The 17,252-nt window shown below is 47.3% G+C and overlaps 1 protein-coding gene across 3 annotated transcripts in view; it reads left to right on the top strand.

Moving 5' to 3' along the window:
• Nucleotides 1-824: 824 nt before the first annotated feature.
• Nucleotides 825-17,252, top strand: part of LOC149343101 (uncharacterized) — a 76,194-nt gene continuing 59,766 nt past the window's right edge. For 2 of the 3 annotated variants that reach the window (XM_089545614.1, XM_089545613.1), the window contains exon 1: nucleotides 825-1,020. In XM_089545614.1, coding sequence (XP_089401740.1) covers nucleotides 988-1,020 — 33 coding nt within the window. In that variant the 5' untranslated portion in view covers nucleotides 825-987. The remainder of the gene's footprint in view (nucleotides 1,021-17,252) is intronic. The other variant, XM_089545616.1, reaches the window with a different exon arrangement.

The raw sequence follows: 17,252 nt of genomic DNA, 5'->3' as shown, positions 1-17,252 counted from the left end.
CCGATGAGGGTATGAAACCGTCGTGGGTGGACGATACTAAAGGCTGCGTGTTAAGGCATGTCCGCGACGTGTGCGGGTTCTCCGATGTCAACCTCCGCAAGGTACACACTTCGTCAGTGCCAGCGCACTTGCAGTACCGTGTAGGTAGGAAGGTGTCAGGTGCGAGGCAGCTTGAGGGCGACGGGGAACGCCATGTTGCAGCTTCTCTTACAACGCATAAAACCTGTGCACTTGTCGAACAGGAACAAGAGAGATGGCAAGAGAGAGAATTGGAGTGGGGGGGTGGGGGGGGGGGGGGTGAACTCGTAGAATGAGCGGTGTCCGCCACGAACACGCAGAAGCCGATCTCAGGAAGAGCTCTCCAACGAAGGCTAAATGAAAATAACGCAAAAAAAAAAAAAAGAGGGACCGGTAACAGGAGACAGCTTCGATGAAAGCCAGGCGCTCGGCAAACGTAGGGCCGCGCTGGGGAAACAACTATCTCGCAGCAAGAACAGCAGCAGGCTCCGGGTCATGACAGCCGTCGACAAGCCTCGCGGCGATGTCGCCGCTGTAAACACGGATTGCCATCGAGCGCGTGCGCTGGGCGGCTGAGACGTCACAGGCAGGCACGTGTTCTGCCGTGTGACGCCGGCCAACAACCCACAACCCACGTTGCGACGCGAAGGAAGAGCGGGAGAGCAAATTGAAAGAGAGGGCGGGCTCGAAGCGGAGACTTTCTCTTTGACCGTTATTTCGAACCCTTCCTCCTTTCTCACCGGGGCGCGGGCGAGACTTTCCTCCTCACCCAAGTCGCGCGGTAGCGCTCGCGCTCTAGCGACGCATCGCCAAAGCCCCACCTGGCGGGACGCTGCGCGGTAGGGGAAGGGGGGGTGTCCGTGCGTCGCTCGACGGACCACGCGGCGGTCACGTCGTGTACCTACCTAGTCGTCGTCGCCTCTGCCGTGCCAAACGCTCGCAACGCAACACCGCGGCCTCCCATTGTTCATGGCTGCCGGCTCAGCGAGAGACCAGCACAAGGTAAACGACAGGATGGGAAGGCTGCTTGACAGCTGAGAGACACCCATTTTGCACACGTTGAGGTTGTGTATATCTTTGTTGGCTTTTTTTTAACTTTCTTTACGTTCTCTTTTTTGCTGTTAAAGCTGACTGTGGCAGACCGTGTCTTCTTTCCTGTCTTGAAATTGATTTCAGCGTACAGTGCACGCCTTCTTCTCACCGCTTTCCTTTCTGCGAGGTGCAGCGGTTCTGCAACTCAAATGAATGCTTGCAAAAATGTAAAATGCAGCTTTTTTTATCCAGGGGCAAAATAAAATGATTGGGAAGTGTCCTCCCTAAAATCATTACGCAGCATTGTGTAAGCTATAGAGAGCGAGCTAGCGAATCGGTAGCTGATTTCAAAAAAGCTTCTCGTGAGTCTAACGAACAGGCGGCCTTTTGTATACGAGGTATCATCAGGACATCCGGCCACATGAAAGCGAGCCAAGGTGCCGGCTAATTGTGAACTCTCTGTTTATAGGTGTGAACAACTTTCAGATTTTGCATTCTAATTTCCAGATGTCAGCTCTAACTTCAACAAAGCTTCACAACACAGGGACAGCCCATAATCAGGGTGCTCCCTTGTTCCGAATAGGCACTGCGAAACTGGGATGAAGTGACGACACACATAATCGCTTTCCCGTGTCCCCATTTCGCCACTGCCCCGTTACGAAGTTCCCAATTCACGTATCGCATTAGTAGCCATCCGGTAGAAGGTCGTCCCTTTCAGAGAATTTCTTAATTGCCTGTCTGGGGAAGTCTAATTCGTGGAAACAAAACTTAACGCTGTCGCAAGTTTCGTCGTTAGAGTGTTCCGACGTTTACTGCCGGTTAACCTCCTCAGGCGACTAAAAAGAGCATTAAGAGAAAGCAAATATTCTGTGCGTTCGTGGCGTGTCAGAGATGTGAGCTGTTAAAAAATAACATCCCGTGCAGCGAATTTCCAGATGCAGGCTCGCCGTTAGTCGTTGCAAGGCGCTTCCAAGGCGCAACATTTCACGCTTGGTCGCCCTGGCTCGATCGCGACAAAGCAGCAGAGATCCACAGCTGCGGAATGACCGATGACACTTTGTACAGTTTCGTTCGGCCATTTTGTGTCGTTGCGCGACTTTACTAAAGCTGGGCGGTACAAAATGTGCGCTTCAGCAATGCATGCATTTTACGCATTTATCAGGAAGGAGACAAAAATGAACTTGGAATTAGTTGAAAGCAGAAAATATGCATTATTCGAGGCAAAAAACGATAACAATTTTTACTGACGAAAAAAAAAAAAAAACTCTGAGAGTGGAAATTGGTGTCATTTGCCTTCACAAAGATCCCAAAACTTTGCAGTCAACATAGAAGACTGTACTAATATTTTGTGCACCTTAATTGATTCTTAAGTCAGGCGAAATACTGTTTTCTTTTCAAGTGGATTTGGCAAGTAGGTGTAATGTACAGGGTGTATAACTGACCGCCTGTTCGGATGATATAGGGTGGTCACCAAGAATAGGCGAAAAGAGTCGAGCGCGACACAGACTCGGGTAGTGTTACGAGGTGAGAAGGTTTGCTCAGGTATGAACAAGGTTAACTTAAGCTCAGTTGGATACGCTTTCGTTACGCAAGGAGGGCTGACTTGGACAGTGATAATGATAACTGTGATGTGTGTCTAATTCTTACGGGAAGGAAAAATAATGTGTGTATTGCGTATTGAAGTACTTGGACAGTGATAATGATAACTGTGATGAGTGTCTAATTCTTACGGGAAGGAAAAATAGTGTGAGTATTGCGTATTGAAGTACTTGGACAGTGATAATGATAACTGTGATGAGTGTCTAATTCTTACGGGAAGGAAAAATAATGTGAGTATTGCGTATTGAAGTAGAGTCGACGGTCTTTCTTTCGTAATTAACCCGTGGTATCAAATCCCACCTGCGGCGGCCTCATTACAACGGAAGCTAAATGCTAAACCCCGGTAGGATGCCCGACGCCAGTGCACGTTGAAGAACCCAAAGTGGCCGATAATTATTGTGTGCCTTCAACTACGGGGTCTGTCGTAACTGGTGAGCAGGTTAATAGAAAAATATTGACCAACGTTCGCGCCCACAGATATGACTGTTACACTGTTCTACACGTTTAATGCCCATTTTAACACTGAAATGCTTTTAGGTCCCATTCTTGGCGAATTAACGCAAGCAACATCCGAAAACTGCGGCGAACCTGAAGTCGAACATGAAGCCGAAGCGAAAACCTCCGAACATTCTGTCCGAATTGCATCGACGAGAAAAAACTATTCAGCCCCATGCGGGATTAGAACCACCGCTGGCATAAACTGAGTAGCTTTGTGAGCCATCATTGTTATCACCATCACTACTCGGCCATCGCTGTTTTCTTTTTCTCATACCCAGCGATTCTAGACAAAAGCATTTTTGAGCTGGACACCGTAGACGACCGCGAGTTTCTCACTATAACAATGAATATATCCGCAGATAACCTGACAGCAGATATAATTTTTTTTCCTATTAACGTTTTCGCTATCGCCAAAAGCGTTCCTCATTGGTTTGCTATGGCAGTCTTAGGTTTTCGATGCGATCGATGGAAACACTTAGAAACAATGATTTTGCTACATATGAGAAAAATGGACCATTGCCTTAAATATTGCCATAAATTTTCAATTTGTTTGTCCGAGACTGTTGGACATGTATAACATGGTTTTTATTACTCACGTTTACGTATACGAAAGAGATATATACCAGGATTATTTACAACGCTTCCAGGTAGTAGTTGCGCTGAAGCAACTTAACGGTTAACACAACTAACACAGTTAAAAGGGTGGCAAGGAAAGACAACACATTGATAACGCAAATCAATCCGGCAGTAAGTCATTTCATCATAACTGTCCTTCAGCTGCTGCCTCATCTGGCTGAAATGTGTCCGGGGGGGGGGGGGGGGGGGGGGTAACAGCAGGTTCAGCATTCCGGTCAAACATACGCGCTTTCCACTGACTGTGCAGTCCAAGTAGAAAAATCATGTGACAGGTTTCGTGGTCATATTGAGTGGCCATCACTGCACGCTCTCTCGCTGCTTGATTAACAGGCTGCCTCACGCGCTGAGAGTTGGATATCGCCGTTATCGTCATCTTTCACCGGCTCATTCTGCGCTGCGAAAAATAATTTTTGAGAAAACGAAACGCACAGTACGTAGCTGTCTCACTTCTTCGTGGACACTTCAATCGCGCTGTGAGGGAAGGGAGGAAGGAGGGATTGAAAGAACGAAGAAAGAAAGAGGCAACTTTGTGGAGGGTTCCGGATAAATTTCCAGCGCGTGGGCTTCTTTAATGTATAGTGATATCGCACAGCACACGGGCGCCTTGCACTTATGGTTTGGTTTGTGGTTTAACGTCCCAAGGTTTGGTTTGTGGTTTAACGTCCCAAAGCGCCCCAGGCTATGAGGGACGCCGTAGTGAAGGGCTCCGGAAATTTCGACCGCCTGGGGTTCTTCACCGTGTACTGACATCGCACAGTACACGGGCCTCTAGAATTTCGCCTCCATCGAAATTCGACCGCCGCCGCCGCCGGGATCGAACCCGCGTCTTTCGGGACAGCAGTCGGGTGCCATAACCACTGATCCACCGCGGCGGCTGCCTTGCACTTACGCGCCGCAAATGTTTGTGAAGGCCGTTGAAGCGTTGGCGATCGCTATGGCGCTTCTAGCAGTGAAAGGGACCCTAAGAATATAGAGAGGCACTGTGCAGTGCAAAAAAGAGAAGCGACTGAACAAGATTGTGCTAGAAACACCTGTGCCACCGCGGTGGCTCAGTGGTTATGGTGCTCGGCTGCTGACCCGAAAGACGCGGGTTCGATCCCGGCCGCGGTGGTTTGAATTTCTTTGGAGGAGAAATTCTCAAGGCCCGTGTACTGTGCGATGGCAGTGCACGTTAAAGAACCCCAGGTGGTCGAAATTTCCGGAGCCCTCCACTACGGCGTCTCTCATAGCCTGAGTCGCTTTGGGACGTTGAACCCCACAAACCAAACCAAACCAAACCAAACACCTGTAGCAAACCACGTGACCAGCGGCGTGAACATGCCAAAGGAGAGGTGTTTGCGCCCCTGCCCGACCGAGGCGAAGGTCCCAGCATTCCATGTTAGGCGTACTGAGTCCACCGCTTCTTTGACACGTGGATGACTCTGGTCACACGGGTCACCACGTGCCAAAAGCGGTGAAAGAAGCGTGGCACGTGTGCAACTGAGAAAATCGGGTGATGGCAGAGGGTCCTGAGTGCTCTAATTTATTATTTAAACTGTTAATTTATTTCATTAATACTACCGACTGCATTTTAGTGGTTTTTGATGAAAGAAAATGGCGCAGTAACTGTGCGACTTTTCGGCGGACACCTCAAACGCGCCGCGAGGGAAGGGAGGAAGGTAGGAGTGAAAGAGAGAAAGAGATGCCATGGGGGAGGGCTCCGGAATAATGACGACCACCTGGGGATTTTAAACGTGCACTGACATCGCACTGCACACGGGCGCCTCTTGCGTTTCGCCTTCATCGATACGCGGCCGCCGCGGTTGGATTGGGAACTATAGGTACTCCGACCGCCTTCTGGTAGTCATAGCAGGAGCGGTATAAGATTAGAAAGGTTAAAAAATAGCGTGAAAAGGGGATTAAGGCAAGAAGATACACCTCTTTATAATCAACCTAAAGTAAAAAAAGCAAAGAGAGCGCAAGCAAATCATCCAACATCAATCAGGCAAGAACAGGAGCAATGAAAGTATACACTGCACACCAGACACACTAACACGACACATACGAAGAAATAGCGGGCAAAAAGTTTTCTGTGACGACGTGTGGCTAATGTTACGTGGCAGCTGGTTCCACACGGAAGTTGTGCGTGGAAAGAATGAGAACGATTAAGCTCTAGTCCGGCGTTTTGACATCAAAATGCCCTCCTATGTCGTCGGCAAGGACCTGACAGCGTGCGCGTGAATTTAAGGTCATGTCGTTCTGATACATAAGGAAGATAAGCGGCCCAAGGACCGGGCTCCTGAAAGGACTGGTGCTGTTGGGGAACTAGAGTCAGATACGTGAACAAACTGCCGTTGTGTGAGGTAGGAATCTAACCACTGTACGACTAGCCGGTTATTCAACGACAGGCTGACTCAGAAACGAGTTTTAATGTTTTTGAAAGAACGCTGTCAAACCTCAGGATGTGCAACTGTAGTCGGATAAATAAATAAATAAATAAATAAATAAATAAATAAATAAATAAATAAATAAATAAATAAATAAATAAATAAATAAATAAATAAATAAATTTAAGTCTGCAGTCAAGCTCTGTCCACACTCACGACCGCCGCACAGGATTCCTCCTCAGCATTAAAGAAGTACGTTGTTCAAACTTTTCATTTTACTAAACGAGAAGCTAGTCACAATAAAAAAAAATTATAAGCTCTTGAATTGTTTCGTAACTTGTTTAATATAGTGAAACACTAAAAAGTTGATTTCGTTTACTGTTGCGATTGGAAATTGGAGTAATACACTGCACCGCGGACCGCGGCCCAGTGTTAGCAACTGCTGTCTTTTAAGTTGTGTCCTACTATAGCAGCAATCGCTGTAAGGACTTGTTTTTGCGTGCGTATATATGCTACCCATGAGATAACCCGCAGTGCACAACTTGGCGCTATTCGGGATCACGACAAACAGAAAAAGCAAAAATAAAAAGCGCGAGCGTTAGAATAGTAAATAAAAAAACGACAGAGTGATAAAATATAACGCGGAGAAATCAGCATCATCATCAGCCTGACTATGCCCTCTGCAGGGCAATGGCCTATCGTATATCTCTCCTATCAACCCTGTCCGGACTTCTGTGCCAGCTGCGGCCACCCTATCTCAGAAAATTTCTTAATCTCATCCACCCACTTAACTTTCAGCCCCCCCCCCCCCCCCCCCCCCCCCCTCCCGCCCTCCTGCTACGCTTGCCTTCTCTTGGAATTCACTCCGTTACCCTTCACATTAAATGCTCTGCCCATTCCCATTTCTTCTTAGGAGAGCATAAAGTTGGGCTAGTTGGTTGAAATGCATACTGAAAAGTATCCATTTTCAGTATCCATGTCTTCTTCTTTATTTCAACTAGGACGTCATTAATTCGTGTTTGTCTTCGGACCCACTCTGCCCTTCTCCTATCCCTTAACCTTGTACCTATCATAGCTCGTTGCGGTGTCCTCAACTTAGGTTGAACCCTCTTTGTTAGCCCCCGTAACTCTGCCCCATAGGTGAGTACCGGTAAGATACAATTATGATATACTTTTCTCCTGAGAGAGATTGGTAAACTGCCATTCATGATTTGATAGAACCGGCCAAATCCCCGGAGGCTTCCCTTATGAATAGAGAGAGGAGTTTATTTAGAGTGAAAGGTAGAAAAGGGGCGATCCGTCAGCGCTGGCCTACTGTGACAGACATCACATCGATAGCCCAGTCACGCAGCCAGGAAGCAGCAGGACAGCCGCGATAGACATTTACGTACAACGTGTTTTGTGACAGCTGCCATTGTTTTGCGTTGAATTAGAACGTTGCGTTGAATTAGAACGAAGTTCTTAAAGGCAGTAGTTCTGCGAAGTAAAACATCCCTGTACTCTCCATCGAAAGAGGGAAACCACTAGTCGAGCTGCGATGACGCAGCTTATGACGTTGCAAGAACTGAGTTTGATTTACAAGCCGTACACAGCGCGCCCCGAGGAACTCTCATTGTCCAAGCATATTTTCTTTATTTCACATGGCTTCTTCGTAGCGTTCTCTCCTCTGGGAACTAAAAATGCATGCTTATTGCTGGCGTGACGGTGCTAGAGGTATATAATGATGTCATTTATACGACTAATTGGTTTGGGGTATTGCGCAGATTCTCACACATCATTAAAATTACCTCATGTACAGCTTACCTGCATTTCTCCCATTACGTTAAGATGCTGAGTTTTCCCCCTCCGCCATTCACCTGCAATTAGAGCCTAACGTATGTAGTGATTAAGAGAACGTCGTAGCCCATGGTGCCTATGCCTGCGATCCAAAACCAGCACATCGAGATCGCGTATGCGTAAATGGTTGCAGTGAGCTAAAGTAGTGGAGATAATGAAGCAGTGTGGACCACTGGGTGTCGTGGCCTGCCCTGTGCCTTTCGTGTAGAGCTACAGGCTTATGCAGCCTTGAGTTCTTAGAGCTTATAGCTAGAGCACGACCATGTCACGGTCGTTTTAAACAAAGGTCAAAATTATTCTTACTTGGAGCCTCACGGCCAGATCTACGAGTATCTGTCCATCACTGTTAGCAGAGCGATATGTAGGCGTTGGCGCTGCGGCGCTGCTTGTGGGTCTTTTCCTCTGTGAGAAAAACAGGCCATGCTAGAATTAGTACTGTATAACATTGCATGCGCAACGTTACTTTGCGATGTAGTTTATGTAGCTCGCAACCATATTCATTAGCTATCTTGTTTCTTCCAGCGACTTTGTGCTACTTGACATGATGAGGGCGCTAGGTTATTTATCATCACATGATTATGCATTACGACAATCAACTGATCTCCATCTATAATCAAGACTTCCTCGCCAGCTGGGATCTCGGCCATCGGCTGCGTCTGAATGCCGCATTCACGAACAACTATTTGTATCCCTCGGGGACAGGCCGTCAGTCCACACTGTCACAACTGCGGCTCAATAGAAACTTTGCAGCACGTTTTGTCGGAATGGCACGTTTTGTCGGAATGGAATCTTGTAGCACTTCCCCTCCCCCCTGCCTTGAATTGTATGCGCTCTTATTTAACGACCTGCCTTTTTTGCACAGTTTTTTTTTTATGCTGCAGGGTTTCTTTTTTTTTCCCTGTCCGAGCACCAGGCCAGCCGCTAGGCAGTGCAGTATTTGTAACCAGCGCCAAACAGGCAGAAATCGCTATCTCGCTGTCTCGCCCAAACACTGTCTGTCTGAGCGATCGTTGTCACCGTCCAAACACTGGTTTAGCCCGAAATCGAATCCTGTGTTTCTCGAATTAAAGATGGCCAAATTATGAATCTAGCCACATGCTCACTACCGCCAGCATGCGTACATACAATCTGCACATATTCTGCTAGCCATTTCATGCTTAGAACTAGGTATGCTCACTTATACTAAGCACGACTCTAGCCACCTCTTGCTTAATACCAGCATAGTTTATAGTAGCAAAGAAGCGTGCTTAGTAGATGCACAGAATTATAGAAGCAAGGCTCTAACCACTTAATACTTGATGCCTCGCTTCATGCTGAGTTGAAATAAGCATAAACTGACTGCAATTTTGACGTCACTTCATGGTTAAAAGGATTTCCCAAAGCATTACAACGTCTTACCATAAACAGAGTATTTTGCACCACTTTAGTTGCGATGCCATTATATATGCTGTAAATGCCTAAAGGAGCGCGTCTTCGAGGTTCTTACTAGTTTTGAGAAGTTCAGCGACACGTGCTCTTAGCCCTAGCAAATATTCGTTTCTGGCGTGCAATAAATCTAACGAGATTTTCGCCGAAGTCTCTTCGAAAGCTGCAGAATGTTTTTGTCAAAAACACAAGTTGGTTTCAAGACACAGACACGTTGGACATCCTGCGACTAAGCAAATCTGTTTAAGGAAATGATTTTAAACTACCCACTTTTCATGGTCCCTTCACTGCTAGACATGTTACTCTGAAGGTCTCCAGGTTTTTGCTTTTAAAAATTATTTAGGCTCAGATTTTTACCGCGTGTCTTTACGACTACGTGTCCATTGCAGTCTGTGACAATAACGTCGTTATTGCACTTAAACGTCAGACACGTCCAAAATGAAGTTCAAACTTTAACGTAGGCATGATGAGTAGGTACAAAAGGCGCGAACGCACTCAGAGTCATTTGAAACAGCAGAAAGCGTTGAAAGCAGGAATAAACGCGAGTAATTATAGCAGCGCTTGATGTATTGTCTGCTTGAGAGCTCTTTAGAAACGTCTTCAGCTTACGGTACTTAAGGTCTCAAGTTTAATTAGGACCGTACCGTATAGAGAGTGATTTAAAAGTCTTCGGGACAGTTTGGCATTTTGTTTTCGAAGGTTGTGACCTAGAAACATTAATTCAGGGACGGTTATCCCGATAATGCGTCTTTAAGGAGCTAGTGTTGAGAGATGAAAACAGTGTTTGGTACTTAGTCGCACAAAAAAAAGCAATAAAAAAGCACGGAAAACAAGCACCATTTAATCGCAATGCTTGAGAAAGTGAAGGCACTCCACTGTAGAAACAATTTTCTGCCTCGCGTCTGAGGTTGCCGTAGCAACGTCTTAATCTATTTCTTTGGTTCGTAAACGATCCGACCTGCGTCGTACGCCAGGAGTGAAATCAGCGCTGAAGCAGCGGGTGTTTACTATGCGATGGCAACGACATGACCAGCTCAAACAAATGATAATAATAGTAAAAAAAAAACATTGTCTAATTCAACTTCGTTGAAAAACACGGGCGCAAAAAAAAAAAAAAAAACTCCCCATTTCAGTTTTGTTGAAAAACACGGGCGAAATTCGCGAGACGTGTTGTATAATGGCCCAAACAACATTGCAGCTTGTTTTGCTACACAGTGCGCCAACGTTCCTGGAAAGTTAGCGCGCGGTGGGTTTTTCACCTCTTTGCGTTTCCTGCCAGGCGGACGCCAGCTGCAGGCGTCGTTATACGGTCTTCTTTCCATTCCTTCTTCCCTTCTTTCTTCCTGCATTGATGCATATAATTTTCTTGCTCCCTCCCGAACGCGTTGCGCTTCTTTCGTTGGGTACAGGTGCCTCCGACAGCTGACGACGCTACAAGCCTCGTCGCTGTTGCGAATTCGCTTACTTGCGACGCTGCTCTGAAACATTTATTCGCTAGCGCCTGTATTCGGCTCGTTGCATGCAGGCCAGGCGCACAACAAACGCTGCGGGCGAACGTGTCAGTATGGTGCATTTGCAAACGAGCTCCAACGGTAACGAACAAAAGTTAGGCGTGATTTCTGCATGACTAACGAGGCCATTCTCTGCGCAAGAGCGCAAGAGAAGCCACGTGGCATTGGAGCTAAAGGAAATTAATAGCAATGCACGGCGGCGCTGAGTGTATCCAGGACGGGGCTTAATGCATCGCTATAGAGGGCAGGCGAGTGGAGAAACAGAGCGCCCCCTATGTAGAGCGCTGTACACACGGAACGACCCCGGAGTGGGAAATCTGCACGCAGAAGAAAAAAAAGGTAAAAGGTAAAAAAACAAAACCCCGCTTTCTCAGTGAGTAATCACGACAGCTAGCGGCGCAAAGAGCGTTAATTTTAATCGAGACTGCGTGCACTCTATCGCGGTCGGTTTGCAACAAAGTTTCCATATAGCACCGAACTGGCTGCGCACGCTTAGAGTTCAGGTGAGTGAGCGGCAAATATGTCTCGGATGAAATCGCTGGCTTGGGTGAGCGAGTACACTTATGGATATTAATTTCGCCGCTTGGTTCGCCGAGAATGGCTTAAAATATTCACGCTGGCTCCGAATGACAAATGCCTCGTTTTTTCGGTTTGCGCTGAAAGCCACTAGTTGCGGTAAATATACACGCAGAAGAGTAGCCTTTCACGGCGATGCAGACCCCGATTATTACTCCTTTGACTCTCCTACCTGAGATGTGGTATTCGCATACCGCAAACATGAAGGCTACATTGAAGACCCCTTCAAAGCTTTGCCACTAGCGGAATAGTTGTTATGCTGGGAAGCAAAGTCCGCGCGAAACATGCTAACCAGGCGAATTCAGCGCTCTCTATTGGAGACAAAATTAAGCTCAAATGAAAATGGAAAAAGTGTGGAAGCATTTGAAGAACTTGATTAGAATCGCAAGAATATCATACTTGATGTGATAGTAGCACGGGACATAAAATAACATAAGCGCAAAGTGTATGTTATAAATGTGCCTTTACTCTGAATTCTACTCCTGTCATGACCTGCCGTTTCTGAGCATTTATTATTGCACTGCATGGCCCAGTTGAAAATGTTGAATCTTCGCTCTGGCGGCCTTCAGACTTATCCAGTTCCAAGAACCCGGCGAAGCGCACATCCCTCTTCAGCATGCCGGCGGTGTGCCCCTGTATAAGAAAGTTTCAAAAACCCTTCCATTTTCGGCTCAGGCGGTCCTTGACGCGTACTAACTCTGTCGTCGCACCACTCGTTCCTTCTCCTCTTCGTGCCCTTTTCGGCGCACACTTTTCATACACCTTCTTCGCGTTCCTCCCTCTTTTCTTGCCCTCTTCTCTCGTTCGTGCGGTGGCTGTCGACACACGTACACTCCGCGGGCGCATTTCCCTGAAAGTTGATTACAGCGGAGGAGCGCGTGCGGTCCACTGCTTTCAGTCCGCCCTTTTTGTCTCTGACCGGAGAAAAAAATATATAAAAATAAAAGTAGCGGAAGAGAAAGTAGCATAGAAGCCGAGTAGAGTACGGAAAGTGCTCCTCGACGGAAGGAACAACGTTCGCGAAGTCGAGAAACAGTTCAGTCTCTTCGGGAACTCGGGGAAGGTGGGAGAGGAGGAAGGGGGAGAGACTGAGAGGGGAGAGAGAGGCAGCTGAAAAAGGGGTGGAGAGGAAGGTGAGGCGGCTTCCGAGAGACGCCGCTTCCAAAATAAATGGTCCAATTTGGGTCCGGAGCACACGTGAACGACGCTGCAAAGTGTTTCCCTATCGATCCTTCTCTCTCGCGAGAACCGAACCCTCTCCTCCCTCTTTTTCGCTTCCGTGCCTTCGTGGTAGCGACGGGCTGCGCGAGCTGCAAAGAGGCAGAGCCGCTTTGCAGCTCTGTGTCTGTCTGTGCGTTTCCGAACGAAGCCGGCCAGCACAAAGAAGCGCGCGAGCCCTGGGCTTGTTTTAAAACGGCCGAAATAACGAGCCAGAGTCGAGGCGTGAGAAAAAAAAAAGAAAAGAACAAAAAGGACCGAAAGGGGGAAAAAAAAGAGGTAAAGAGGGAGGGACAGCGCCTTGGCAAGCACAAGAGTGCGCCGCTGTGTGTGCCGCGCCGCAGTTCCTTTGATCTCGGCGAGAAATGATTCCAGCCGCACTTATTCTGGTTAACGAAGAGGCCGAAATATGAAGAGCGCGGCGTGCTAGCTACTGCCCTGCTATTCATTGGATGGAGACGCGGTCCTTAAGAGCAACGTGTGTAACCTCGGGTAACAGCGTGATGCCTCTGGACCTTCGTCCTGGTTTATTTAAGCGCGCTCCTTCCTTCACTGCAGCGTTAGCTTTTCTAAATAGCAAGTGTGAGCGAAATGACCCTCTCTATCTTCGTAGATAAGCGTTATAGACTTCAGAAACAAAGTAGCGCGTTCAGGCGTAAGAACAACGATGCAGTTATGTCGGTTGGCGTCATCTACGTGCGAGGCGTACTTCACTCGTGGCTTACTTGTCCGCTTCCGTCATTTTATTACCTCATTTTTTTGAACCTCGCAGAGAAGCTTGGGCGTTTAAACGAAGATGCTCGGATCGTAACGTGGCGCATGAAGTATTCATGGCCGGGAGAGAGGAATCGCGGACCATTTTTATTGCCTGGTCTGCGCGTATGGGTCACACAGCTTCGGAGGTGCGTCGTGGGAGATACGGGCACTCAAATATTTCACCCGGAAAGACCGGGCGTTTAAATAAATTGCGGAGGCAATTTTCAGGGTTCTCTGAAATAATGGCCTCTCATGGAGGATGGCAGGATGGGGGGAACGCGCATTAGGAACCCTTTCCCAACGCTTGCGGCAGCAGAGCACGCGTAATTGGGTCAGTGTTTTCTGCCGCGCGTAATTTAAGGATCCACCGACCGCGGGAGGCGTTTTTGTTTTTTTATCTTGTGCGTATGCGCTCACTAGCCTTTGGCAGAGAGCTAGAGAGTCGTTTCTTCGAGTGAAAAGTGTTTTGTGCCCGTTCTTCGGATGTAATAATAGCCGCCATTCTGCGATTCTTATTTTTCGGTTCTGTTTTGCGAGTACTCTTATTCGACTCTCCTCTCTTTTTATGCAAGCGGAAGCGCACCTCTCACAGCATTGATGGACGTACATTACTGCCCAAGCGAGCGCGTGGAAGTTTAAGTGATTGTTTCCCTTTTTTTCTCCAGGAGCGTTTCCTTCAATGCCTCATCCTCCTCCAAAAGGCTATACCTTCAGATACAACAATCGTTCCTTATCCTGCCGCTCCAAAGAGGCTAGTATCTGATTCTAAACGAGCAAAATCTCTACTTTACTTTTTATAGTTTAGCATTCTCACGTGGTTGACAGACCAGCTACCTGGATTGCACAGGGATTTGTATCTATTTTTTGTAAGTTCTTTTCGCTCTCACACAGGCTTCAATGAATAGTATGAGCAATGTTGCTCTTTTATTTTTTTTTCCATTGCGTCTGTTTTGAGTTTTTAGAAACTTCAGTAGACAGTTTATAGACTGCCTATTGAATTTTCGCAAGGGATTCGGAAAGAGACCAGCGGCTGCGTCTTTCATATGCTTGGCACCCAACAGTACTTTCTTTTCGTGGGAGGCGTAAGGACGGCCAAACAAGAGGTGAGGCCCGTCCTCGCTGCTTGGTTTACCGTGAACACCACTCATAGACGTTGCACCGAGCGACCATTCTCCACACGCGATCTTCGTGCCGTTATTTTCTTGAGATTGGCCCAGACTAATGACGCTTAACGAACTGCAGTTCGTACTTAACACCCTCTTCTATCCTGACCGCGACGTCGAAACCCTGTCGGTGGATTCTGTAGGCGCAATGCTGGAAAAGCATACGAAGGAGCCGCTCCAGGTCCCTTGTTTTTCGCGCGGCTTAGCAGGTACAGCGGAGTGCTTTTCCTATGCTCTGTGTACAACACGGTATAGCGCGTCAGCGGGCCAATCGATAGAGCTACAGGCAGCTATAGCGTGTCCTAGACACGCCACGTGTCCACTTAAGCCTCTGCCGTGCTGCTCTAGTTGGGCTAGATAATAACCAGACTTTCTCGTTTAAGTCGCTCGGTCGTTATTTTTGACCGAGTCACGAGTAGCATCGACGGCGTTGTGGGTACCGCAGGTACGTTGTTTACTCGACGGGACTCGAAGCCTCCCATGTTTGCCGCCTCCTCCTTTCTCTAAACCTCGCCTTTCCCTTTCCTTCGATCCCCGCAACCACGCACTTCCCAACGGCACGGACGAGAAGACCAATCTCGCGTCGAGAGACGCGGAAATTGGCAGACTGGCTCTGGCGCGGGAACGACCGAATATCGAGGAGCGCTGTAAACAAAACGCGCAAACCACACACGAGGATGAGAACTCGACGCGTCGCCTCTTGTTGTTATACTGAAGCCTGCGTGCAGGCTTCAGTATACGTGACTTTCGGCAGTGCAGCAACAAATTCTTTCATCAAAGAGCACCGTCGTCAGCGCCGCGGTATCGACGTTCCACGCAGCGCGAATTCGAGACGGCACTTAACGAGCCAGTAAAACTCGCACGCCACGAGCCATTCATGATTTGCTGACGGCCGTAAACGCGTGCTTGCAGGGAGCGAACGAGTGGCTCCCGCGTCATCGACCAGCGGCTTCCGGGTGTCGTTAAAACTCCACTCCTGTATAGCCTACCGTTCGTGGCTGGCTTCGGCGCGTGCCAGCATGAGGAGGGGAGAAATAAATAAATAAATTGAAAACCGTTCGGATGCCGCACGCCGTAAAATTTCGGTACAAACAGTGCAGAAACGAGCCTGGGTTCCTTCAAGTCGGCCATGCCTCTGCGTTGCAAGCTGTTGGGTTATGGTGCGGTTTAAAAGCGGCTGTAACGCGAAGCTATACCGCTGAGCTTAGGACACGGGGGCTACTGCTGATCGCAGCAACGATAGAGAGTGAGTGAGAGAGAAGAGAGAGAGAAAAAAGGGATGCAAAGGAAGGATTTTCGATAAGCATCGACCGTTCTAAAATGCTGAAAAAGTCCGAGCCGGCCATGCCGGCCTGCAGTTAGAACTTCCGGGGGCCTATAAGAGCAGTGTTTAAGGCGCTTTTCCCTAATTATTTTCTTCACTTCAATAATGAACTTTCCGAACCGGGTAACAGAAGCTAATGATTACATTTTTTTTCCTTTTTTTTCCTCTGTGTTTGACACCGATATGCTCTCCGATATGCTTCCTCGGGTCTTCTTTTTAACCGGTTGTTAATAGAGGACAAATCCTGGCTCTTTGGCTGGATTTTTGGAAGAGTATCCAGACAATTTGGGCTTTTGCTCAGCTTAATACGTTGTGCAGTTCCGGTATAGGGGCTGTGAGTGGACCTACTGATTACATGACTTTACATATTTGAAACTATTTTTCGTCAAGCCGTCATCTTCATGAATTATAACAACACCGTCAAAAAACACATGCAATGACAATGTTTAACTTCATGGCCAGCGAAAGTATGAAAAAAAATTAAAACAAACTAAGACGGCAGTATGCCTGTGTTGCACATAGAGGCATTGATACATAAGAAATTATTCAAAAGAAAAATAGTGGATATACATTCCCACGTGTAGTGAGAAAACTACTGTACTAAAGTAAGCAGTCTACTTTCTACAAGGGAGGTTTAGATAATTAGGCTGAGACGGAGCGTTCAGAAATGTTTCGGTTCAATAATTAACTTCATTTTCAGAAATATCGCAGCGAAAAGAATCGTTAGCGCTTGAGATCACGAGTTGATTAATTTATATATAAAGCGTTGTTATCTGAACTATTGATGATGTTAAACACTGAAATTTTTTTGCTGATCAAACTTTCAATTTCATACCCATCATGCATGCGAAAGTAGCCTGCAGAGGGTTACGGAACCTATGATCCGCCTGTTAAAACTTGTGCGCGGTTGAAATACCATTAATTTTTTTATTTCGCCGGTAGGATGGAAGTATAAGGACATGGGAAGTTCTCCGAGGCGCAAGCGTTAAGTTCATGACAAGCAGAATGCCAGAACGCGCTATTTGAAGACACAATGTTAAGTTGAATGAGCCACATTATCATGCGTGCTAGCTAGTCTGAGCAGAATAACTGGCAGTGGTTACCTGGCTTATGTTTTGGCGAGTGGCTGTTCCTCGGACAAAGTATCAGCAGCTTATTCGAGAGCGGAATAACTCATGGCTTTCCATTTTTATGAGCTTTTACTGAAAGAGCTAAACACATTTGCAAAGACACCTATAGCTTCTTGTATTTATTGAGCAAGCCACTAAACATTATTAGGCCACACTAAAATGCT

The sequence above is a fragment of the Amblyomma mixtum genome, chromosome 5 (genome assembly GCF_055824585.1).
Source record: "Amblyomma mixtum isolate Tamu chromosome 5, ASM5582458v1, whole genome shotgun sequence".
Classification (NCBI taxonomy): Eukaryota; Metazoa; Arthropoda; class Arachnida; order Ixodida; family Ixodidae; genus Amblyomma; species Amblyomma mixtum.
The sequence above is the reverse complement of the archived record's forward strand: the minus strand, read 5'-3'. Positions and strand labels throughout refer to the sequence as shown.